At 40.2% G+C, this 27269-nt stretch overlaps 1 protein-coding gene across 1 annotated transcript in view; it reads left to right on the forward strand.

The window, feature by feature from the left end:
- The window catches only part of PAPPA2 (pappalysin 2), a 316922-nt gene that overhangs the window by 109980 nt on the left and 179673 nt on the right, over nt 1–27269 (forward strand). The window contains exons 3-4 of the mRNA XM_010850108.1: nt 4338–4483; nt 26059–26352. Of these exons, the coding sequence (XP_010848410.1) occupies nt 4338–4483; nt 26059–26352 (440 nt within the window). The remainder of the gene's footprint in view (nt 1–4337; nt 4484–26058; nt 26353–27269) is intronic.

Raw genomic sequence — 27269 nt, forward strand, 5'->3', positions numbered from 1 at the left:
CCTTGATGTGTATGGGACAGCCGGGGGATGGGAAAATGAAAGAAAATAGAAAGATACAGTGACATATCAGAGTGCCACGTGCACAGTAGTAGGAGCACTTTGACAGAGGTAGAAAACACTAAGTTTTTGAAGTTGCCCTAAGCATCTAGGAGAATACTAGTTAGTACTCTGGGGACCTGTAAGCCTTATGGTGTGAGAACAGCCCAAGGATTGGGGGAGCAGGTCAAAGGGGATAGTCGCCCAGAGGAAGAAACAGAACTGGCAAAGTGGCTAGCAGATGCAGGTGGCAGAGGGAAATCATTCTGCGTATTTTGTGTTGAAAACCAACAGATGGACAACAGTGACAGAAAGATTTAGATTTAACCAAACCCAGATATCCAAGATTTGGCCCAAGTTGTTTCTGTGAGGGGAATTGGCTGAGGGTCCTTGGGGGCATCTGGTTTTGTTTTCCTGGAGGCTGCCTGACCACCTGTGGCATGCAGGCAGCATCTTCCTCTGGAGGGGGCTTGCTCTGCCTGTGGGTAACAGTGCCCTAGGTCCCAGTCTTAGGGCACACATGTATGCATCTTTTTATGTCTCATTTTTTAACATGAGAATTTTTGATGCTCATTCAACTTCCTTCAGACAGCTCAGGATCTTTTTCTTCTTTCTGGCCTGAATTACTTCTCTTGGTTTATAAGGGAGCTGTTTGACTGACTATTAAACTAGAACACGAGAGGCATTATTGTTATATTCTTTTACTTTTACCTAATCGGAAACTAAGCAAGAGTTGGGACTTTCATGGAAAGTTAGATATTAGAGTGCGGCTGCTGCTGCTACTGCTGCTAAGTCGTTTCAGTCGTGTCCGACTCTGTGCGACCCCATAGACGGCAGCCCACCAGGCTCTCCCGTCCCTGGGATTCTCCAGGCAAGAACACTGGAGCGGGTTGCCATTTCCTTCTCCAATGCATGAAAGTGAAAAGTGAAAGTGAAGTCGCTCAGTCGTGTCCAACTCTTAGCGACCCCGTGGACTGCAGCCTTCCAGGCTCCTCTGTCCATGGGATTTTCCAGGCAAGAGTACTGGAGTGGGGTGCCATTGCCTTCTCTGAGAGTGTGGCGAGGGGTCAGCAGTTGTGGAGCACAACAAAGGAATGTGGTAGGCTGGACACTGGACAATGGTTAATCTCAAATCAGTAGGTGACAGTGATAAAATAGTGAAACAAGTGTGTATTCTTCCAGGAGGCATACCAGAAATAAAAGACTTAAGTTATGGCAGAACAACTTGCTATGTCAGCCTCAAGGAAAGCTTGATTTTGAGACAGTGTTTATGAAGATCAAGGTGAAACTTCACTTTGCTCTGTCTGAGCCCTCAGAGAGAAGTTCATGGCGAGTATTTCCATCTAGGGTGTGGAGAAGATGAGTAAAGGGAGATCTTGGCAGAAATTAAGTAGATTAATACAGCTCGTCTCTCTTTTCAGGGTCCTAGGTGGAATGGTGGTAAAGAATCTGCCTGCCAATGCAGGAGATGCAAGAGATGCAGGGTCGATTCCTGGGCTAGGAAGATCCCCTGGAGGAGGAAATGGCAACCCACTCCAGTATTCTTGCCTGGGAAATCCCATGGACACAGGAGCCTGGTTGGCTATAATCCATGGGGTAGCAAAGAGTCGAACACGACTGAGTGACTGAACACATCTCTCTTGTAATACATAGTTCTAGACAGTTCATGAACCTATGCTTTTTATGACATTTATGTATATTGGTCCCGGTCAGTTCATGAGCTTATGCATTTTATGACACTTATGTATGTCATTTCTTCTTTGAATATTAAGATATTTTGGATGACAAGTATATCTCTTAATAACTTATTTCTGAAGCAAGATGTTATAGTTTGAATTTTTGAATAATGTCCATTCTCTTCACTGTAGGTCTGAGCCAGGCTCTGGTCATATTAGTGGACAAACTAAGACATTTATGTTATTAGCTCAGATTAAATACTGAAATGGCATACATGTATTATAATAGGTGAGGCAGTCTACGTGCAAAGTGAACACCCTTTGGATAGCTACACTTTTACCCTTTTTTGGTTTAGGGAAAATCTGGACAAAAATGTTTGTCTCCAACAAAATAAGACTCTCCTCTATAGTTTTCCTTAATGACCGTTTCCTACTGTCTCTAGCTTTTAAAAATGTATTTTTCCCTTATACTTGCCGACTTCTACCTATGTCTTTTTGGAGTGCAGGAGTTAGAGCACTGCATCCAGTTTGCTACCACTCTCCTCTGGAAGAGTAATTTATGGCTGGGAGAGGGATGGGCAAGGAAGGAAAGGGAAATGAGTAGACACAACCGATGAGTTGGTGGTGGAGGAGGAGGCCTCTTGGAGAATGGCTCAAAGGAAATTATTGGAACTGCTGGGTTGAGGGAGAACAGAAGGATGGTGGCCAAGGTTGGTAAGTGGCAGACAGGGAAGCCAGGAACACACAGGTAGCCCAAGTAAACCATGCCAGGAACAGGGGGACTTGGGGAAAGTGAGGGAGGAGAAAAGAGAGAAAACTGTCAAGTTCCCAATTCCTAATTTTAGTGGGCTCTCTGAAAAGGAACAGAGGGTGCAGTTTTTCTTCCTTGGTACCCTGCCTCTGTGAAGGCTCAGTCACTGGTCCCTCTCCTTTCTTTTCTAATCGTTTCTTTTTTCCTTTCCTTTTCTTTCTTCTCTCTCTCCTCCTATCCATGCTGCCTCTTCTTTCGTCTGACCGATTAGAACATCTCCATGTTGAAGAGTTACTTGATGTCATCATAGCTCCAAACCATCGATTTGTCATTGCAGGAAATTGTAATTGTTTTTAATAAAGGAGAAAAGGAAAGGGCATGTGACTAATGTCTGTGGAAAACCAGGCGACAGTTCAAAAACCACTGAGTCTCCAGGAAAGCAGAAGAAGGAATATCCCTCTGATCACATCTGACATCACTTCATGGAATCTGGATGGTTTCTTGGGAGAGGAGAACTGTTTTTCCAAGATATTATAAGTCAATAAGAAAGGATATTTTAAAACCCCCTTTCTCCTAAGCACTTTTGGTTTTAAAGCAAAGTCTTTTTGTGCTTCTTTATTCCTCTTTTTGGTTCTGTGCCAAAGAACACAAATACAGTCTTCTTTGGGATCTCTATTTCTTGGATACTCCTTGCCAATATATCTTACATGTGGATTAAATAGATGGCATCAACAGTTTAGTTGGGAGGCAAAGCAAGCAAGAGAAGAGGGTCATGGTGTTCTCACATGAGCTTCGGGGTTGAGTGATTTCAGTGTCTGCAGCTTGTCTACCAGAGTAGTAAGCATAAAGCATCAATCTATAAAGGATATTTTCAACTATGTTGAGAGAGCTGTCTGCATAGTTGAAGCTGTGATAGGATCATTGCTATTTTTGGAGCAGCATTTCCAGTGAATCCAAGGGGCGACTCAGTTTTGGTTTAGTTGTTCTTTCTTAAAATAACTCTCCATTGAGAATGATGAGGCTCTGTTTGCTCATGGTGAAGTTTTAAGTTTCACTCGTGTCAGGAAAATGAAGGTCTTTGACTATATATGAGCTTTAAAAGAGATCGAATGCTTGCTTCCCCCTTTATTTTATGGGCCATGGGGCATGTGTTTTTAATAGACCTTTAAGTCTGCAAATAAGTACAAACATAATATTACCTAGTTCTTTGAAGGCCACCAATAGAGATACTCAGTGAGTATAAAGTAGTCAGAGTAGGGTTAGAGAGTTTATGGATTAAGGTACTAGAAAGAGAAAAAATATACATAAAACTAATATTTTCTGCAGTAGCTTTATGTTATCCTTTCCTTCCTATAACTCATCTCTTTTTCCTCTTTAATTTTGTGTTTCCTGGTTACTATTTACCTTTTTAAAAAATGCCCAAAGCAAGCATATGCTGAAATAGAGATTTAATCAATCTTCTTATAGTAATGATCGTGCAGTGTGATAGAACCAGAGATTGAGAACTGGAAGGCCTCATTCACCATGGACTGGAGAGTAATTCTCAAGGCATAGAATTAAGAGTATCATTGGGTTTATCTTGAAGAAATAATCTAGGCGTTAAGTGGGGAACTGAGTATGATGTCAAATACTGAGTATTCATATAAATATTATGGTGCCAAAAAAGGTAGGATATTATTTATCTTGGAATAAATATTCTAAATGAGTATTAGTGTCTTTTTTGAGAGCACCATGATACCTGGTCTCAGCCTCTTTGCCCTTCTCCTCTAAAAGGCAATGATGTTTGGGAAGCCAGAGTCTGATTAGATCTGGCTCTGTTCCTTTCTATGTACTGATCCTTTGGTGTGACATTTCCTCTCTTATGTGCTCCCCAGGGCGTACATGAGTGTGAAGGAGCTGAAGGAGGCACTGCAGCTCAACAGCACCCACTTCCTCAATGTCTACTTTGGCAACTCAGTACGAGAAGACCTTGCAGGTGCTGCCACCTGGCCTTGGGACAAGGAAGCCATCAGTCACCTGGGTAAGTAAAGTTGAAGAACAACTACAGTTGGAGAAATGAGCAGGTTGGAAGGGAATCTGTGAAAGTTAGTTTGGGGGGAAATGGAGAGAAAAATAAATTTACTTAATAAATTAGCTTCTTTGGGCTGATAATAGCTTTGAGGAGAGTTTTTCAAAATGTTTTAATGAAGACAGGTAAGATGTACTAGGGCAATGTGGCAAATACTCAGAATGTTCTAGATCAAATATTCAGAAGATTCTAGACCAAATAATCTAGATGCAAATAAATTGCTGACATGGGATAAGATCCATTTTGTGTCTTGATTAATCTCAAGAGGGAACCAAGCAAAAAGGTGGCTAGACTGTGAAATCTGGTTTGCAATAATCACTGTGCCAGAAGATTGCTGGTCATCTTGCATGGATGTGTCCAAAAGATTGGGGAAGGAATAAGAAGCAATAGGTTAACAATAGATGAAAAGATATTGTTCCTGTTCAAGAGGAAACCAGAACATATAAATCCCTGTAGCGAATTAGGTCAGCATACAGTAGGGCTATATATCTCAAGAAAGGAAGAGATAATAAAAAGTTAAACCTGTAGTGATCCAAACTGAATGCTTTGTTTATCCTGGGTTTCATTGGCTCTATAGTCATCTGATACAGTTTTAGGGCTCTCCTTTTATCATTAAATTTTGTATTTTCAGTTGTCAGTATATGATAAGTCAGAAATTTGTGAGGTGAGTGGTGCTGTCCAAATCAAAACTAATGTGAGTCATTCTAGTCTTCATGGTTGTAAGAGGCAAGCTGGAAGGTTATATGCCAATAAATCATTTAGTAGTGAGTTTGAGTATCTTGAATTATCCTCATGATAAACAGTGGTAACAGAGGAGCATACAAAACTTTAAGAAAATATCTCCAAATTGGCTCACATCTGATTCACCAAATGTTACGTTTCAGTATATATGACAGCAAGGTTTATCAATAATGGTTTCTAAGAATCCTAGGTCAGTCATTGGGAATTGAATCTACTTGTTCAAAAAACCTTCAAAAAAAAAAAAAAAGATCTGCCTAGCCATTATGGAGACAAATCTTGGCCCCTTAATAAGAATTGTTGAGATGGGAGCAGAGCCTTGAGTATTTTCTAACTTTTCTGGTACTAGGCCATTGACAAAATTCATTTAAATAAAAAAAATGGACAAAATACCAAAAAATTAGCTACTTGAAAACATCAGACATCAGCCAAGACAGTGATTTCAGAGAACCAATCCTCAATTAGAAGAAAGCTGCATTGACGTGAGATCTACATATAGCTCAGTTTTGGGTTTTTGTTTTTTTCTCCTTGAGGGAAATTGCCAATTCTCAGTAAAAGTAATAGAAGCAGATCAGAGAGCAGCAGTCCAGAGCATGTTTCAGTCTCACTACTGGGGAGACAAAAACTATAAGTCAGAACTTCTAAGGTATCCGGACTAGAGGGATCAAGTTCCCAGAGAAATAGAAACCATGGAAAAAATAAATGTGATATTCTACTCATAATTTTAAGATATTTTCTGATTTCTGAACTATGCATTCTCTAAGTCAGTGACCAAGAAAACAAGAATTGCTATAAAATAGCTGCTATTAGATAAAAAAGCTGAAAAGTAATATCAGGAGTCTTACAGTGGGGGGGACAAAAAAATGGAATTGAGATTCTGTCAAGGAGGGGCATTGAGACACTCTATGAAATACTCTTCATAGACATTCTATGAAGGAAAACATAAATAGTCTAGCTTACACAAAGCATAAAATTCAGCCTGAAACACTCTTAAATACCTGTTTTTAGGAAGGTCATCTTGCCTGAAGGATCCCACGGAAAAAGGAGCCTGGCAGAATACAGTCTATAGAGTCACAGAGTCAGACATGACTGAAGTGACCTAGCAGCAGCAGTAGCAGCATCTGCCTATATTTAACTGCCTAACAAAAGAAAGTTAAATATGCTCTGGAGGAAGACAATATCATCAAAAACCTCTACAAATTTCCATGCACAATGTCCTGAAACCAGTAAAAAAAAAAAATTCCAGTTATGCCAAGAGACAGGATCAAATGATGGTAAACAAAACTGAACAAAGAAATAAGCAATCACTCCATAAATGCAGATCCACAGATTATCCAGATATTGGAGTTATGGAATAGTGGCTTAAGATAATTATGATTAATATGTTCAAGATAGATAAAAAGTTGTAGAGTGTCCTCAGAGAATTAGAATCTATATTAGTGAATCAAAGGGAAATTTTAGGACAAAAATATAGTAGCTAAAATTAAGAAATTAATAGATTAGTTTGTGAGCAGGAGAAAAGATTTAGAAAACTAAAGAACACATAGATATTGAAGCTCAAAGAGGAAAAGTGATGTAAAAATATAGAAAACAGCATGAAGCATTTGAGACCTGATGAAAAATTCCTACTGTAAATTGGAGTTCTAGAAGCAAAAGAGAAAGATTTTGAGGCAGAAACAATATCAAAGAGATAGCAGCTGAGAATTTTGCAAGGTGACAAAAAATATCAAACTACAGATTCAAAATGTTTCTCAAACCCTAAGAAGGATAAATAGAAAGAAAATCACAACTTGATTCATTATAGCAAACATGCTGAAAATCAAAGGCAAAGAGAAAATACTCAAAAGTAACCAGAGAAAAATTGTTACTTTAAAAGAAGCAGCAGTAAGATTGGCATACTGATTTTTCAACAGAAACTATGGAAGTCATAAAACACAGATTGATAGATTTTTTAAAATGCTAAAAGAATAATTGCCAAGTTATAATTCTATATTCAGCAAAAAAATCTTTTAAAGAAAAATTAAACATATTTTCAGACAAAAATAGATAATTTAATACCAGCAGTAAAGTAAATATTGAAGAAAGCTATCCAAATAGAAAGAAGATGACCCCAAATGGAAACAGAGACATACAAAAAGAAATGAACCACACTAGATAGGAGAAAAATATTAAAAGTAATAAAAAATTTTTTTGGTTTAAAATATATGTGGTTAAAACATGACAACAATGGCATGAAAGACAAAAAGAAAGTAAAGTAAATTAAATGATTTAAGCCCCTTCTATACCAATATCTAGAAAAATTACTGATTTATTCATTTTAGACAGCTTATATATACCTTATATAAGAATTAGATCAAAATTCTTAGATCAAAATAGATCATAGGTTTAAATATAAAAAGTAATACTGTATAACTTCATAAAGAAATCATAAGAGAAAATCTTCAGGGCAAGGTTAGGTGAAGAGTGCTTATATATCACACCCAAAGCATAGTCCATAGACATGACAATGGATAAATTGAACTTAATCAAAATTAAAATTTTTTGTCTGAGAAACACCTTATTAAGATGAACAAAGCAATGGCAGACTTGGCAGAAGTATCTGCAAACCGTCGTACATCTCACAAAGGATTTGTGTCTATAATACATAAAGAACTTTGAAAACAAGAGTAAACAAATATTCCAGTTAGAAAATGGGCCAAAGCACAGACATTTTGCCAAAGAAGATATACAGATGGAAAGTAAGCACATGAAAAAATATTTAATATCATTAGGGAAAAACAAATTAAAGCCACAATGAGGCTACACTTACTAAAAGACCTAAAAAGTAATAATAACAATACTAATTGCTAGTGAGAATGCAGAGAACTGGATATTGCATATATTGCTAATGAAAAAGTAAAATGGCACAACCAGTTTGGAGAATACTTTGGCAGTTTCTTGTAAAATTAAATGTATACTTACCATATGACCCAGTAACTGGACTACTGAATATTTGTCCCAGAAAAGTGAAAATATATGTCCACTCCAAAACCTGTGTATTGATCTTCATAGTAGCTCTATTTGCAATAGAGCAAAACTGGAAATGACAAGAGTATTTTTTAGTGATAACTTTAAGCAAACAATGATACATCCGTACAGTGGAATGTGCACGTGTGCCTGCTGTGCTCAGTCGCTCAGTTGTGTCCGACCCTGCAACCCCATGGATTGTAGCCCACCAGGCTCCTCTGTACATGGGATTTTCCAGGCAAGAATACTGGAGTGGGTTGGCATTTCCTACTCCAGAGGATCTTCCTGACCCAGGGATGGAACCTGCACCTCCTGCTTGGCAGGTGGGTTCTTTACTGCTGAGACACCTGCGAAGCCAACAACACTACTCAGTAATAAAAAAAAACCAGAGTATTGATACATGCAACAATTTACATGGATCTCAAGGGTGGTATGGGGAGTGAAAGAAATCTCACAAGTTGCATGTTTGAGAATATTATATAATATTCTCAAAAATTCATGTGGTACTCTCAAAGTTAAAAAAGAAGACTAGAGAGAGAGAACAAGCTAGTGGTTGTCAGGGGTTAGGAATAGTAGAGGATTGAGGAGAGAGGTATGCGTGAGGGGGGGCGCGAAGGATAATAGAGGAGCAATCTTAATGGTGATTGAACGTTTCAGTGTCTTGATTGTGGTGGTAGTACACCAAGGTATACGAACATGTGATAAAATTTCACAGAACTACACGCATACACACCAGACTGCATGCAGAAACTGGTGAAATCTAAATAAGGTCAGTAGTCTCTATGCATAAATAGAACATATCACATAGAGCTTTTTGAAAGCTCACTGAATGAAGGGATGAATGAATAAATGAATGAAGGTATTAAATTTAAATGGTTTCAAGAAATGTTTGTTCAAACTAGGGTTCTGTAACAACCTAAGGGGTGGGATGGGGTGGGAAGTGGGAGGGAGTATCAAGAGGGAGGGGACATAGGTGTACCTATGACTGATTCAGTTGATGTATAGCAGAAACCAACACAATATTGTAAAGCAATTATCCTTCAATTAAAAATAAATATTTTTTTAAAAAAGAGAAAAGAAATATTTAAATTATGTCATTGGTCACTGACTCATAATGAATTGAAAAAGAAGCTAGGGATTTTAAATTTTATTCTTAAACCTTTTAAGAGTAACTAGTTCCCCACCACATGTTTCCTAATTTGTTTTTAAGAAGTAGAAGAGTAGGCTGAACAGCTGAAATGTCTGACTCAATATGAAATTTCTCATGTTCTTATTTACTTTTTCTTGTTCAATCATAACTGTGATTGAATAAAGGAACTATATTGACCTAAATCAGGTGTAGAGTAGTACAGACAGCTGAAATAACATGATAGAGGAAGACGTTTATGATTTTCTAAACACAGTCTTTACAAAACTCAAGATAAGATTATCTGTGTCAACATTCAAGACTCTGTATTTTGAGGGTCACTTGAGTGACCTGGCAGATAAGTACACTAGTCTGAAAGTTGGAAGATTGAGGCCAATTTCTGACTACAAACAGCTTAAGTCACTATGTGGAAAAACCAAGGTAATCTGTGGTCAACCCATTTCTGACCTTAGCATGATTTTGTACTGTCAATGCTGTGGTAATGCAGGGCAGAATCTTTTTTAATAAGTAAATGAATAAGTGAGATCCCCTTGAGCTCAGTGTTTTGACTATCTCTACCTTTAGTGTACAACAACACTTAAATTGAAAACATGTCTTCAAAGGCAGAAGTCTTAAGTTAGTGCTTGTTATTATTGTTCAGTCGCTAAGTCCAACTCTTCATGACCCCATGAACTGCAGCATGCCAGGCTTCCCTGTCCTTCAGTATTTCCTGGAGTGCTCAAATTCATGTCCATTGAGTCACTGATGCCATTCAACCATCTCATCCTCTGCTGCACCTTCTCCTCCTGTCTTCAATCTTTCCCAGCTTCAGGGTCTTTTCCAATGAGTTTGCTCTTCGCATCAGGTGGTCAAAGTATTGGGGCTTCAGCTTCAGCATCAGTCCTTCCAACAAATATTCAGGGTTGATTTCTTTTAGAATTGACTGGTTTGATCTCTTTACTGTCCAAGGGACTCTCAGGAGTCTTCTGCAGCACCACAGTTTGAAAACATCAATTCTTCAATGCTCAGCCTTCTTTAGAGTCCAACTCTCACAACCACACATGACTACTGGAAAATTGAATTGAATTCATTTCATGGTAGTGTCAAAGATAGAATAATTAGAAGAAGTTCACTGTAGGGATATGCACAGCAAAATTGGGAGACAGACAGGCAAATACAAACTTATAGTCATACTATGTGAATCTGCTGCACATGAGGGCAAGTAGGAACGTGACAAGAAAGTGCTTGGTTATGCCAAAAATATCAGAGAAGAAGGGGAGAGCGGGCTGAGGGGCTGAGGCTGGAGGAGAGAGTTAAAAGATAAGCAGAAGTTTGTGTGGCAGACAATGGCAGGGCATTCCAGAGCGAAACAAAAGGTAGATGCCAATGTTTAGACTGTTATAAATCTAGACTTGCTTAGAAATGGAATGTCCTTGGAATCGCTAGAACAGTGCTCTTCAAACTCATTTTTGCTTTCTTGTAACTCCTAAAAGACTTTTGAAAAACCCCTTTACCCCTTCATAGATTTTAAAAGTAACAACTAAAAATTTAGCCATAAGTTTAAATTATAGCAATTTAATTATATTATATTGCTGGTATATTATCTAAATTATTGACATTTAAAAATGCTTTTTAAATCTCCTCTACTAAATGTATCCTCACTAACATAACAATTTGATAATTACTATCATTCATTTAAAAATGTATGGCCATGTACTTTTTTTCCCATTTAAAAAAAAAAATTTTTTTTAGATTATTTTAGCATTCTTTTATTTTTTTTTAATTTTATTTTATTTTTAAACTTTACAATATTGTATTGGTTTTGCCAAATATCAAAATGAATCTGCCACAGGTATACATGTGTTCCCCATCCTGAACCCTCCTCCCTCCTCCCTCCCCATACCATCCCTCTGGGTCATCCCAGTGCACCAGCCCCAAGCATCCAGTATCGTGCATCGAACCTGGACTGGCGACTCGTTTCATACATGATAGTATACATGTTTCAATGCCATTCTCCCAAATCTTCCCACCCTCTCCCTCTCCCACAGAGTCCATAAGACTGTTCTATACATCAGTGTCTCTTTTGCTGTCTCATATACAGGGTTATTATTACCATCTTTCTAAATTCCATATATATATGTTAGTATACTGTATTGGTGTTTTTCTTTCTGGCTTACTTCACTCTGTATAATAGGCTCCAGTTTCATCCACCTCATTAAAACTGATTCAAATGAATTCTTTTTAATGGCTGAGTAATACTCCATTGTGTATATGTACCATAGCTTTCTTATCCATTCATCTGCTACTATTTTAACATTGAGAAATTACTCATTGCTCCTTTTTTCTCTTTGGATTTGTGTTTCCATTTCATTGCTCCTATAGAAGTTTGTGGGCTTCCCCGATATCTCAACAGTAAAGAATCTGCCTGCAGTGCAGGAGACATAAGAGATGCAGGTTCGATCCCTGGGTTGGAAAGATCCCTGGAGGAGGGAATGGCAACCCACTCCAGTATTCTTGCCTGGAGAATCCTAGGTACAGGGCAGCCTGGAGAGTGATAGTCCATAAGGTTGCAAAGAGTTGGACATGACTGAAGTGACTGAGTGTGCGTGCCCGTGCGCACACACACCACCCACACATATAGAACTTTGCACTTAATGTAACAATGAAAGGAAGTGAAAGTGAAGTCACTCAATCATGTCTGACTCTTTGTGACCCCACTGACTGTAGCCCACTAGGCTCCTCCATCCATGGGATTTTCCAGGCAAGAATACTGGAGTGGGTTTAGTAAGTCACCTATTTATCTTCTAAAAACAGATTTTGAGTAAAACAACTCTTTTGTGATATCTTTTAATTAAATTTTTTATTTTGAGATAATTGTATATTCACATGTGGTTGTAAGAAATAGTACAAAGAGATTCCACATATCCTTTACCCATTTTCCTTCAAGGGAAGCATCTTGCAAAACTATAATACAATATCACAAACAGGATATTAATGTTGATACTGATCATAAGTTATAATGAGTTAAAAATTTCTTCTCAATTGAGTTAGCTTTTGAAATGTTTCCTTGTCCAAAATTGATCAAAACAATACTTTAAAATGTTGATTGATGACTAGTAAGCAAAGTGGAAAATGCACATTTAGTGAGTTGAGAATGGCTTTTCTGTCCCAGATTAGTTCTTGTGTCAGTGGATGAAAAGTAATTACTGCTATAATAAGACAGGATTTAGCATCAGTTATATTGCTTTTTTTTTTTTTTTTAGCTCTAAGTGCTGAGAAACTTTTTTCACATAAATAAATAGATGAGGGAAATAGAGTTGTGTTTGACTGAGTGGATGGTGGTGCCAAGGTAGAAAATATGGAAAAAAAGAGGAGCAAAGAGTGAGGTAGTTTGATTTTGGAGGTGTTAAATTTGGGGTCTCTACCAATTTGACCATGCAAAGGATTTCCACAAAAGCAGAGGAGGAGCAGGATTCAGAAGTGTACCAGACACCAAAGGAAAGAGGGGTTTGAGAGAGTCCCTTGAGGCCCACAAATATGCCTGCTTCAGAAAGATGAAGTAAGTACAAGGGCATCTTGGCTAGGTTAGAAAGGACAGTCGGTCACTCTCTGGCATGGACGTTGAACACTTCAGAGTGTTCTGGGCCAACCATCTTTCTAACTGTCCTAGGGAATGTTGTACTGCCAAGAACATTCAGAGATACTGATCAGATCACAAGCAACATGCCCCAACACATGGGACCTAAGAACTGTGTGGGAGGGAACTTGAGCCTGGCTTACAATGGGGCTTTAGACATATAGGATCTTCTAAGGAGTCCAGGTAATACGACCCTTGTAGGAAAAAATATCTTTGAGTGATAGAGTGGGCTATGGCTTCCAAAAGATAGGAAGAAATATATGTTAAGCAAGTCACCTAATATATAAAATGGGAATAAAGGAAGAGTGCCTGGCACATGGACTTCCCTGGTGGTCCAGTGGCTAAGACTGCACTCCCAATGCAGGGGGCCCAGGTTCAATCCCCGGTCAGGGAACTAGATCCCATATGGTGCAACTAAGACACAGCACAGCCAAATTAATGAATGAATGAATTTTAAAAGTACCTGGTGCATAGTAGGGCTTCAGTAAATATTAGCCCCACTGGTACTAGCGGTAGTAGCAACAGCAGAAGTTCCACATACCGTGTGTCTGTGGCTGACATTCTTGGTTGTGCCCTTAGCCTCTCACCTACCTCATCTCCATCCTAGAGAATTTTAGTGTCCTAGAAAGATGTTGGCTCCTTTGTAAAAGAGTAAACAATGTGTTTTAAGGGTCAAACTTTTTGCAGAGGCAAAGCAACTTATAAGAAGCAAAGAGATACCATATATATGCGTAATATGCAATATTTATTTTTCTCTTTCTCACTTTACTCTGAATAACAGGCTCTAGGTTAACTCACCTTAGTTCAACTGACTCCCATTCTTTCTTTTTTATGGCTAATACTCCTTTGTATATATGTGCCACAATTTCTTTATCCATTCATCTGTCAATGGACATCTAGGTTGCTTAGGGGAAAGAGAGGGTGGGCCTAACTGAGGGGCCTAATTGAGAAGGTAGCCTGAACATATACACAGTACCTAATGTGTAAAGTGGATAGCTAATATATATAACACAGGGAGCCCAAGGAAGCTGCTCTATAACACAAGGAGCCCAGCCTGAAACTCTGTGACCACTGAGAAGGGAGGGATCGGGGATGGGGTGGGAGGGAGGCTCAAGAGGGAGGGAATATATATATATATATATACTATATATAAATATATATGCCGCCCTAGTAGCTCAGTGGTGAAGAATCTGCTTGTAATACAGGAGCCACAGGAGACATGGGTTCAATCCCTGGGTCCAAAAGATCTCTGGAGGAGGTCATGGCACCCCACTCCCATATTCTTGCCTGAGAATCCCAAGGACAGAGGGGCCTGGTAGACTATATAGTCCATAGGGTTGCAAAGAGTTGGACATGGTGACTGAAGTGACTTAGCACGCACACGTGCGTGTGTGTGTGTGTGTATATATATATATATATATTCAGTTTTAGCTGATTCGTGTTGTTACACAGCAGGAATCAGCACAACATTGTAAAGCAATTGTTGTTCTTCAGTTGCTAATTCATGTCTGATTATTTGCAACCCTATGGACTGCAGCATGCCAGGCTTCACAGTCCTTCACTATCTTCTGGAGTTTGCTCAGATTCATGTCCTTTGAGTTGGTAAAGCCATTATTCTACAAAAAAAAAAAAAAGCAGAAAAATTAAAAGAAGCAAAAGTAATCTCCTTGTGAGTCACAGAAGGAAAGAATAAGTGATTGTTGGCAGTTTGGGGGTGGTGGCACGGGTGTGGCATATATCTGGTGGAAGGCAAAGCAGGAGCTGCATGGCCCGGCAGGGGAAGACGGAAGCAGCAGATGTGAGCCCACAGGGGATACAAACTTCCCTCACCTAGAATTTTCATAGGGGATCCCCATCCCCCCCCCCGCAAGACAAAGCTCGATGTCCTCCTAACCAAACAGTTGGCATTGAGATTGGACTCTGACATCAGTTGTGACACATTCATTCACAATGTGAGTGAGAAACAGCCATGGATTTGGCAAGTGGGAAGTCTTTGGTAATCTCAGCCCGATTGTCTCTGAGGAGTGTGGATGAAGGAACCAGAGTGGGAAGAGTCTGCAGGAGGTGAAGAGGGGCACCCTGGTGCAACTAACCACTAAATGATGGGGCTAGAGCAAAGCAGCTTCATTCTTCTCCACTGTCTCCTCTTCACTAGGCCAAAGTGGAGTGATTCTTATGTGAGATTAGGAGCAAACAAGACATGTAAACTGGAGCACACCAGGTTCCTATGAGGACTTACAGAATCATTAATGAGAAAAGCTGCAGGGCGAGAACAGGATAAGGGCGTTTACTGGCCATTGCCCACTGGCTGCTTCTGCAGATTATTTAATTATCAGAAGACGACATTCTATAAATGGTGTTATTTTAGGTTGCTTGGGGTTTCAAACATAGTGGGCACTCTTAGACATTGAAACCCTGAAAAAATTATCCTCTGGTATGAACTACATGTCCTGAAATTGGGGTGGCCCAAAGATAGGTTTGAACAAATGGCAGGAATATACAGAAAAGCTATACAAAAAAATCATAATGTCCCAGATAACCATGATGGTGTAATTGCTCACCTAAAGCTAGACATCCTGAGCTTGAAGTCAAGGGGGCCTTAGGAAGCATCACTACAAACAAAGCTAGTGGAGGTGATGGAATTCCAGCTGAGCTATTTCAAATCCTAAAAGATGATGCTGATAAAGTTCTGCACTCAATATGCCAGCAAATCTGGAAAACTCAGCAGTGGCCACAGAATTGGAAAAGGTCAGTTTTCATTCCAATCCCAAAGAAAGGCAATGCCAAAGAATGCTCAAACTACCACACAATTGTACTCATTTCATGCACTAGCAAAGTAATGCCCAAAATTCTCCAAGCTAGGCTTCAACAGTATGTGAACTAAGAACTTCCAGAAGTTCAAACTGGGTTTAGAAAAGGCAAAGGAACCAGAGGTCAAATTGCCAACATCTGTTGGATCTTAGGAAAAACAAAAGAATTCTAGAGAAACATTTACTTCTGCTTCATTGACTACACTAAAGCCTTTGACTGTGTGGATCACAACAAAGTGTGGAAAATTCTTAAAGAAATGGGAGTGCCAAACCACCTTACCTTTCTTCTGAGAAACCTGTATGCAGGTCAAGAAGCAGCAGTTAGAACTGGACACGAAACAACTGACTGGTTCAAAATTAGGAAAGGAGTGCATCAAGGCTGTGTATTGTCACCCTGCTTATTTACTGATATGCAGAGGACATCATGCAAAATGCCGAGCTGAATAAAGCACAAGCTGGAATCAAGATTGCAGGAGAAATATCAATAACCTCAGACATGCAGAAGACACCACTCTTATGGCAGAAAGGGAAGAGGAACTAAAGAGCCTCTTGATGAAGGTGAAAGAGGAGAGTGAAAAAGCTGGCTTAAAACTCAACATTCAAGAAACTAAGATCTTGGCATCCAGTCCCATAACTTCATGTCAAATAGATGGGGAAATGATGGAAACAGTGGCAAACTTTTTTTTCTTGGGCTCCAAAATCGCTGTAGATGGTGACTGGAGCCATGAAATTAAAAGACACTTTCTCCTTGGAAGAAAAGCTATGACAAACCTAGACAGTGTACTAAAAAGCAGAGAGATTACTTTGCTGACAAAGGTCTATATAGTTAAAGCTATGGTTTTTCCAGTAGTCAAGTATGGATGTGAGAGTTGGACTATAAAGAAAGCTGAGTGCTGAAGAATTGATGCTTTTGAACTGTGGTGTTTGAATAAGCTCTGGGAGTTGGTGAAGAACAGGGAAGCCTGGTGTGCTGCAGTCCATGAGGTCACAAAAAGTCCGACACGACCGAGCAACTGAATAACAGAAGACAGATTTGAGGAGGACACAGCAACCCACTCCAGTATTCTTGCCTGGAAAATCCCATGGAAAGAGGAGCCTGGCAGGCTGCAGTCCATAGGGTCACACAGAGTTGGACACGACTGAAGTGACTTAGCATGCATGCATGCAAAGATAGTTTTATGCATTCGTGAGTACGTGGAGTATTAATAAACAATCACCTTTATATGTGATACCTTGAAAGATCTCCTCTACTAGAACATATCCTAGTAATCACTGAATCCTTTGTTTCCAGAACAGTGTTGTTGGTCACCAAGTCATGCCCCATTCTTCTGCAGTCCCATGCAATATAGCCCACAAGGCTCCTTTGTCTATGGGATTTCCCAGGCAAGAATATTGGAGTGAGTTGCCATTTCCTCCTCCAGAGAATCTTCCCTACTCAGGGACTGAACCTGTGTTTCCCACATTGGTAGGCAGATTCTTTACTGTTGAGTCACCAGGGAAGCCCTAGAACAGGACCTGACACTGTATATATGCACAATAAAGGCTGAATTGATAAATCAATTATGGAAAATATCTTTCCCATTCATACTCTGTAGCGCCTAAGATTTTGGCATGAGGTTGTGTGTGTGTGTGTGTGTGTGTTTGAAGCAACACCCTCATCCAATAGCAAAGAAATGATTACATCATAGGTCTCCAAAGCCTCAGTAATAACATCTTCAGTTTTCATTAATCAAATTACTTTTCTCCCATGGTATGAGAGTGGTTAGAAAGCCTGGAGTGCTTGCGAGTTGGGGGGTAGAAATGGCTGAAAGAGTGTAAAAGGAGACAAGAAACAACATCAAGCTTTGCAAAATCTTTACCCCCTACACACTCTACTCTTAGTTCAGTCTTGTCCAGAACAAGGACTCCTTTCTCATGAGACCACAGGCTGTAAAACCAAGAGACCAGTACAGGGCTTGGAGATGAATGATGCCTGGATTGGTCCTGTTAAAAATTTGCTTCATTTTCTAAGTGCTAGTGGCTTTTTGAAATATTTTCCATTTCTTTCTCTCCCTTTGTCTGTCTGTCCACGTCTGCCACTTTCCTCCCTTGCCCTGCCCACAAGTGCTCCTTCCTCGGACCCACACACATCCTGATGGCTTTGTTCCTTACTTGCAGAAGGTGTGTTTGGAGGAGTGTGTTTCAGCCAGTAACTGGAAGTAATCACAAGGCACCTGCAGACCAGCTCTCAACTTCCTTGTTTTATGGGCATATAACATTCAGCCCTAAAAGTTTTACAGAACAGTTTTAAAGTCATTTCAACTCATGTCCTTTTCCTCAAGCCGCCAGAGGTTTTTTTTTTTTTTAGACAGAAGTGACTTTGGGAATCATTTCCTTCCCACACGCCACTCTGGCGGTCTTGTGCTGAAGTGGGGAAAAGTTGGAACTTGGGAATACAGCATCACTTTGGGAGCTTGGCTGTCTGCTACTGAGATTTCATCTTTTAATCAGCAACTTCTCTTGCTTTTCTTCCTCTGCACCATCCTCCAGACCACACAACAACCCTGTCTTATTGTTTTAGTTCGTCTCTTATAATCAAAGCTGAAAGGTCTTCTAAGAAGGCATTTGTGCTCCCCGCCAGTCCATTAAGCAACAGCTGTGCCACACGTGGCCACCAGTTGCTAAATCAAGGGAGCCTCATTCATACTGTGTTCTGTGTATAAGTCAGTGGTACTGGTACGTATTGAGTTCAAGGTCCAGTACCACATTCAGATATGCAAGAAATGTAATCTTTGTTTATTCTTCTATAATTGAATTTTATTTCTATTTTGAGCCTCTCTGTTGCTGGGTAGTAGAAATTTACTCTTAACGTAATTTCCTTTGCTTGGGACTGTATCTAACTGCAGATCTGGCTTATAAATGCCAAGGTCATAGAGGGAAGGTTCATTTTATCCTTAGTCATCAGGTGATGCTGATCATCTGAAATGACCCTTGTTCCCATCACAGAGTCCTCCACCTTCAGGGATTCCCTGGAAGGCCCTCTGTTACCCTTCCCTCTTAGCATCACTGGGCAGCTATTCTTCTTTAGAACCAGGTGCTTTAATCAGGAACCCATCACTAGAATGAGGCAAGACCCCTCTGGCTGTCAGATCATATGCACATATTTTGAATCTTTATCCCTTTATTGGAGTCTCAAAAGATGGACTACAGTCCATTTTATCTGGACCCCCCATCATCTATACATTCCCATTATGTCCTTTTTATCTCTTCTTTCTTCCTCCAGCTTAAGAGAATCTTTCCAAGGCTAAGAGGATGGTGGTGGTGTTGGTAATGTGAGGCAAGGATTACTTTCCTGCATTTATCCACCATGCTAACTGAACCATAGAGTCCTCTCAGTGTCTCAGTGGCATAGGCTTTGGAAATCTCACAGCCAGAAAAGGACTGCTGCTTTCCTTGCTTTTCACTCAGGTAATAAATGTATGCAAGAGAGTCTGGCAATAGGGTAAGAGGGAGGGAGGCAAGGAACCACTTGGGTGAAATGTTAGTATTTATAAAATGTTGCTGAAAGTCTCCCCTGCATAGGTACTCCTGTTCTGGTCATCAGTTCCTAGAAGCCCTTTGTGGGACAGGTATTAGAAGGTGAATGAGAGTAGAGAAAGTCCAATAGTGTCTTAAAGTGAAGACTGAGGGGCCAAGGTATGGTTAAAACAAATATTGGTATGTCTTTCTACTTCCTGTTTCAATGTGGCAGGTGACATCAGAGAACACAAAAGAAGGACTTCTATTGTAGAGGAAATCCTATCCCTCCCAATCTACCACCAGATTTATCTATCAGCTGTGTTTTATTTTTATCCTCCCAGATGAGGAAAGACAAACATGAACAGTGGTTTTGATATAGGAAATGATAATTAAATTTTTTGAAATTAGAGATGTGATAAGGAAAAGGATTGACACTACAGAAAAAAAGGTGTCTTGTACAAATCTGACCTACCAGTAAGGTCTATGAAGCAGTCAGCTTACTTTCCCAATCCCTTAAAATTTCCTTTCCTCTTATGATCATTAATTTTAGGCCAAAGTAGTTTTGAATGCCAGTATATTGTCTCTGAAGAGATTGGGCACTTGTCTATTTGCAACTCTGTTCAATACATTTCTGTCTTCTGGGTGCCCATAGTCTCAAGATTAGAACAACTTGGAAGCAAAGTATGAGCATCTTAGAAGCAAATCAGAGCTCCTCATGTGAGGGTGTTTGTCTGCCTTGCTTGGTGATGTCTGCATCACTCTGGGAGGTTTGCCCTGTTTGTGGCCAGACCTTAGCTTTCATTTTCTAGTTGAATGAAGATGGTTAGGTGAGAGCCAGCGAGGGGTGGGGGCAAATGAGTGCATGTGGCCAGGATGCATTATGTAATTATAATAATATTGACAAATAGTCTAATACACCTTTTCAGTTACTTTGTTCTGGAAAATAAGTGAAATGTTTATTAATCTACATTGCTACTTCAATCTTCATAACAACTCTTTATGGTAGGAACTCTTGTTGTGACCACTGAACAGATCTGCAAAGAGCCTAGCACTTTTAAGCAATGTCCCCCTAAATAAAGACCAATACATTCCCAGTGAAAGTCCACAGCCAGAGAAGGAGCCCTGGTCCCTCCAAAGTGCAGTGGTGTAAGGCCCCACTTATAACCACACAGAGTCGGACCCACACATGGTGCTGGTAAATAAATGAAAATGGAGGAACTGTGGGGCATAGGTATCTGCTTCAGGAAATGGTGCTGATTTGTTTGAATATTAGTACAAAATAGTCCTGGAAAGTAGCATTTTGCACCATCTTTTCCTTGTTTCTACTAAGTTTCTCCTGGAAAAGCATTGCCCATTTCCTTGAGAGGGTGAGAATTTACAGTTCCTTGGATCCTCCCTGGTCAGACCCAAATGGCAGAGAAGGCGGGAAGGAGTTGCCATTCTGGCAGCTGGACTTAGTTTTTACTTATTATATTTCACGTCTTGTTCCTTCTTTTTAAAAAATTGAAACATAGTGATTTACAATGTTGTGTTAGTTTCAGGTGTGTGTGTGTGTGTGTGTGTGTGTGTGCACACGCACGTGCATGCATGTGTTTGCCAAGTCACTTCAGTCACATCTGACTTTTTGCGACCCTATGGACTGTAGCCTGCCAATCTCCTCTGTCCATAGGATTCTCCAGGCAAGAATACTGGAGTGGTTTGCTGTGTCCTTCTCCAGGGAATCTTCCCAACCCAGGGATCGAACTTGCATCTCCTGAAGCTCCTGCATTGCAGGTGGATTCTTTACAGCCGAGCAACTGGAAGTCCATACACACACACGTGTGTGTGTGTGTGCACTTTTTCAGATTCTTTTCTGTTATAGGTTATTACAAGATACTGAATACAGTTCCCGGTGCTATGCAGTAGGTCCCTGTTGTTCATCTGGTTTATATATAGCAGTATGTATCTGTCAATCACCAACTCCTATTCTATCCCTCCCCTACCTTTCCCCTTTGGTAACCATAAGTTTGTTTTCTATGTTTGTGAATCTATTTCTATTTTGTAAATAAGCTCATTTGTATCTTTTTAAAAGTCATATTCCACATATGAGTGATATCATATGATATTTGGTTTTCTTTGTCTGACTTACTTCACTCAGCATGACAATTTCTAGGTCCATCCCTGTTGCTATAAATGGCATTATTTTGCTCTTTTTATGGCTGAGTAACTATATATATACACCACATTTTCTTTATCGACTCCACTGTCAATGGACATTTAGGTTGCCTCCATGTCTTGGCTATTATAAATAGTGCTATTATGTACATTGGGATGCATATATCTTTTTGACTGAGTTTTTGTTTCTTCTGGATATATGTCCAGGGGTGGGATTGCTGGACCACATGGTCACTCTATTTTTAGTTTCTTAAGGACCCTCCATACTGTTCTCTATAGTGGCTGCACCAATCTCATTCTCACCATTCCCAATGTAAGAAGGTTCCCTTTTTTTATACCCTCTTCCGTTTCCTTCTTAATGGAAAAAAGTTGTCACCTTTGTTTTTCCAGCTTTTGGATGATATTTCTCTTTAGATTCTGAACTTGTATGCCTCCCTCAGGCTTTGGCATGAGCCTGTGTGTGTATGTGTGTGTGTGTGTGTATAATTATTATGAAAATGTAGAAGAACTTTTATAAACTAAACCATGACGTAAATTAATGCCTTTCATCCCCATATGGGTGTATCAGTGTGTGTGTGTCTGAGTAACTAAAATGCACTCCTCTAATAACTTAACCAGTTTGTATTGGCTGGGATAAAGAGGGGCTGAGACCAGCATGGGGCCCCAGGGCACGAAGGAGGAAGGAGAGCATTCAGGGGCGGAAAGGGTGTGAGGATGAACAGGCAGTGGTTGGACCGCTTGAATGTCTGCAGCAGAGCAAGATGCATTGTCTGTGGCTGCTCATTCCCAGCCTTTCCCCTTCCCCTCAGGCTGCTTAGAGTTGGGAACACAGCTTACCAAGCTGAGGTGGTGACAGTCCATAACATGAATTATCCACATGGTGTCTATGATTGTCTCACTCAGTCCTGCATGTGAGCTCTCAGAGGCCCAGGAGGAGAACAGGAAGGACTCTCAACCATAAGCCCGTGGAGGTGCCTCACTTTAGAGATGAGGAGGTCTAGGGAAAAGTTAAAGAGCAGGGCCAGCATTACATAGCTAGTCAGAGTCACATTTCAAGGTCCTTAAGTTCGGATGCATAACCTTGAAATCTAGCGGGCAGAATTACCATAAGAGGTCCAGGGTCTTGTACTTTTTCCGTAACAGGTATTGGTGTGCACAGCACTCACTCCTCAATGAGAATATGTAGTATGCTATTTAAGCCACATATAGTAACTAAGGGGCTTCCCTGTTGGCTCAGACAGTAAAGAATCTGTGTGCAATGCAGGAGACCTGTATTCTATCCCTGGGTTGGGAAGATAGAAGAGAATAGCTACCCACTCCAGTTTTCTTACCTGAAGAATTCCATGGACAGAGGAGCCTGGCAGGCTGCAGTCCATGGGGTTGCAAAGAATCAGAAATGACTCAGTGACTAGTAACTAAACTCATTACAAGGCATTCCATACAGATAATTTGGGGCTAGAAGTCTTTGGAATCAAAAACGTAACTCTGAGAAAATATGTTCAAAGGCTTTTGCTTTGCATTAAAATTTAAGTGCTGTCTAGTTAAATCTATATTCTCCTTCTTTGATAATATATCTTGAAGGTATAGTGGAGGAGAACTCTGGCCAGTTGTCTTGAGCATGGAGGAGACTTTCTGGCAGGGTTGATGATTTGCATTTTTACACTTCTTCTTCCTCTTATAAATAACCAAGTTGACTGAAAGGAGACTAAATATTTTTGGGTTTGGAGAAATCTTATCTAGACTTGAGGCACAGACTTCTAGAGGTTGAGAGATTGCTAAGAAGCCCACTGTTATCATGACCACACTCATATCCACTCTGAGTGCCCTGGGGCCTCACTGCCTGCCAGCCCTGTGTCACTGACACATGCTACTTTGCCAGCCCTTCTTCCTGGAATCTTACTTCTTTCTTTCAGCTCTAGTTCCTTTCTCTACTGCTGGAGGAGATCCCAAGAGGACTTGGGCTAGACTGACCATAGGATGAGAGCTATTTGATATTTGCTCAGGGGCAAGAATATGGATAGAAAATAACTACTGATTGGGAAGCTTTTTGGTCCTTGGATTAGTATTTCATGAATTGTGCTCCAAGTAATTCAGTACTCCAGATGACAAAAAGTATTCTGTCCCAAACGAGTTCCATGTCCAAACAAGTATGGGGACAAAGGATTAAAGAACATTGTTGTAGGACTTTTTAGAACTTTTAATGTAACAGTTCTCAGGTACAATGTGAATCTTCAGAAGGTTGGTATGGCACATTTTTCTCAAGCACATTTAACCACTGATACTACTTTTTTTTTGCAAAGTATCACCCAGGACCGGAGTTTATAAATACAATTTGGGAAAGGCTACTCAGCATAGACACTCAAAACTTTCGGCAAGTTACAGTCTTTCAAAGTTTGATATCTGACAAATTGATGTAGGTATTTTTCAGAGAACAGAAATGTATTCTCTTACAATCTTCACTGATGTGAAGGTTGATATTGCTGTTGGAGAACTGAGAGCATAATGGAGTATGAACTTCAGTGATGATTATTACTAAAACTGGATATGTAAACGTGAAAGGGAAGGCATCTTGAGAAGTGAACATATTTCACTTCCCCAGGTTTATTCAAATACTAGGCACCCTGGATTTTTTAAAAATAGATCTGTTTTCAAACTTCTTTTTCACTTTATATTGACATAATAATGATGTACAAATGAATAAAATTATACAAAATACATTTTTATAAAAGACTAATGTTGATTTTTTTTTACTGGAAGTAATAGAAATGATAAACAAGGGACTACTTTTATTTTAGATGTGAAAGTAGATAGTATATCTGAGGACAATTCTAAACATGCCTTGGTTGATGTCAGCATGACTGACTAGACTGGAAGAAACTAGAACTTGGATTTAAAAACTGTCCTGCACAGCAAAAGAGACATAGATGTATAGAACAGTCTTTTGGACTCTGTGGGAGAGGGAGACGGTGGGATGATTTGGGAGAATGGCATTGAAACATGTATAATATCATATAAGAAATGAATCACCAGTCCAGGTTCGATGCAGGATACAGGATGCTTGGGGCTCGTGCACTGGGATGACCCAGAGGGATAGTACAGGGAGGGAGGTGGGAGGGGGGGATCAGGATGGGGAGCCTGTGTACACCCGTGGCGGATTCATGTTGATGTATGGCAAAACCAATACAATATTGTAAAGTAATTAGCCTCCGATTAAAGTAAATAAATTTAAATTTAAAAAAATAAAAACTATCCTGCAAATTAAGTAGTCACTAAAAAGGCACACTGAGCTGCCCATTACAGAAACCAATGGATATGATGCTGGATACCCTGGTGATTGTGTTCTGCCCGTAAAACCATGTAAAGTAGTTCTCTCTCGGGTATTGCATAGAGTTCAGGGTGGATCATATGGAATATCATCTGGCAAAAGAAAGGCAGAGGGATTCTTCTGGGGGCTCCTGCTCTACTCAGCTGACTACTGATATACAAAGGGCTTAGGTATGAGGAATAAAGCAAGTCCTGGAAACTAGGATCGGATCTAGGACACAAGGCGGGGGGCCAGCCTGCAAACACAGCTAAGGTGACTCTGAAGCCTAGGGTCGGTTGGTCCAGACCTGTTGACATGCTGTTTCAGGTCCTGGAGATGAGAATTGGTCTGATCCTGATAATGTTTAGGGGTGAAAAAGGAAAGTCTTCCATGGGAAGAGGAGAAAAGGAGGGACTAGACAGAAGTTAGGACACTCAGAGATCCTAAGCCTTTTCTTTTGTAACAACAGTGATGCCACTGGCTGTTTCGTCCAAGTCCATATTGGATGTAATGAACTCTTCTCTGAAATATCTCTCTTGGTGTTCTTGGGGAGACTGGGGGAAACGAGGGTGGAGCATATTCCCTGTAGAGCCTGTGACATTTGGAATTTCATGATAGTTCAGTTGGACGTCTCTTTTGTCTCAGTGGTTGTTAGTTCCTTGAGAGCATGGGTCATAAAATCAGAAGCAACATGTACAACTGTCACTTACTGAACTCTTTCAATATGCCAAATGCTTTAAAAAAAAAAAGAGGAGTGTTATTATCTCTACTTTACAGACAGCAGAACTGATCTTCTAGAACGTCAGATAGCTGTTCAAGTCCTCAGAGAATTGCATGTGCTTTCATTTAAGACCAATGGCTCTCAACCTGGGAAGTTTTAAAAAATATTGAGTCATGTACCCTATCCTCAGCTATTCATTTCACTGGGGCTGGCATTTGGACATCTGTATTTTTCAACGCCGTGAGGTGATTTTAATGTGCAACCAGGGCTCAGAAGCTTGGCCTTCTCTCATGTCGCCTTGTCGTATTGTTATCCCTGGTGTCCAGTACAACACTCACCCAAGACAAAGGTTAGAGACATGTTTATTGATTAGTTCAGAAGGTGTTTGTGGCAAAAGGGAAGAGCAGGGGCTGAATGCCACTAGAAGTTATAAACTGTTCCCCTTAGAGGCTGGAAATGAACACTGTTTCCAGAAGGCAGAGGCTGGTTATTCATTCTATGCTTAGAGATATTTTGCAAACCTTCCATTGCAGGTGGTGTTGTCCTCAACCCAGCCTATTATGGCATGCCTGGCCACACCAACATCATGATCCATGAGGTGGGGCATGTCCTGGGACTCTACCATGTCTTCAAAGGGGTCAGTGAGAGAGAATCCTGTGATGACCCCTGCAGGGAGACTGTGCCATCCATGGAGACAGGAGACCTCTGCGCTGACACTGCCCCCACTCCCAAGAGTAAGCTGTGCCAGAACCCAGAGCCTGCCAATGACACCTGTGGCTTCACCCACTTCCCAGGGGCTCCATTCAACAACTACATGAGTTATACAGGTATCACCACTGTCCTGATGGATTTCTTTTCTGTTAAGATTACATGGAGGCCTTTGCTGGCTGGGAGGGTGGAGGTATGAGAATTAGAGAGTATCATCAAGAGTCATTCATGCCAGAGAATTGAAGTGTATTTATCATGGCATTTATTTTCATGTTCTTGAAGAACTTACAGAAATATTGAAGTTTGGATTAGTCTCATTGACTACATTCTCCTCCACTAAAAACTAAAAGAAAAACACACCTCTGACACAGATAGTTAAAGAGAGAGACAAAGTCAAACACTCTCTTGAGAGCCCCTTGACCTCTAGAACTTGGTTATCCTGCTTCTTTGCCACATTCTTAGGGATTTACTCTGAAGGAGAGTCCAAAAGTGATGGAGAAAGAGGTTTTTGGGTCAAGGTGGCTGTTTTTACTGGTTTTGAAGTTGATCAGAAAGATGGTTCTGGTTAATGTTAGGCTCAGAGTTCCTTTTTCTTTTATGTTATTTTTAAAAGTATCAGATTCTCCTCTTCCAACACTAGCCAAGGGCTGATTCTTAGTCTTCCTATAAAAAATGGTGCTGTCTCACTTAAAAATGGTAATTTCCTGGTCCTGGGGACAACTTTAGTGTCTGGTTTTGTTGTCTTGGATTATGCTTCTTCTTTATCCTTCCACATCTTTCCTGTTTCTGTCAAAAAGCAATACTAGTCATCATCTCCTGATAATGGACTTACATTTATCCCTAAAATTGAGGAGTGATGTGATTCGATGACTTATCCTGGTGGGGAAGGAAAGAAGTAATTTTTCTATAAGGTTCAGGGACTTGGTCATAAGTTCCAAAACCACCCCCTCCCCCCAAAAAGGTAAATGATAAGAAGCTGGCCGTGCCTTTGAAGGGAAGAGAGTGCTGAACTAGTCCTGTCCATGACCCATCAATA

Source organism: Bison bison, unplaced genomic scaffold (assembly GCF_000754665.1).
Source record: "Bison bison bison isolate TAMUID 2011002044 unplaced genomic scaffold, Bison_UMD1.0 scf7180017864289, whole genome shotgun sequence".
NCBI classification, from domain to species: Eukaryota; Metazoa; Chordata; class Mammalia; order Artiodactyla; family Bovidae; genus Bison; species Bison bison.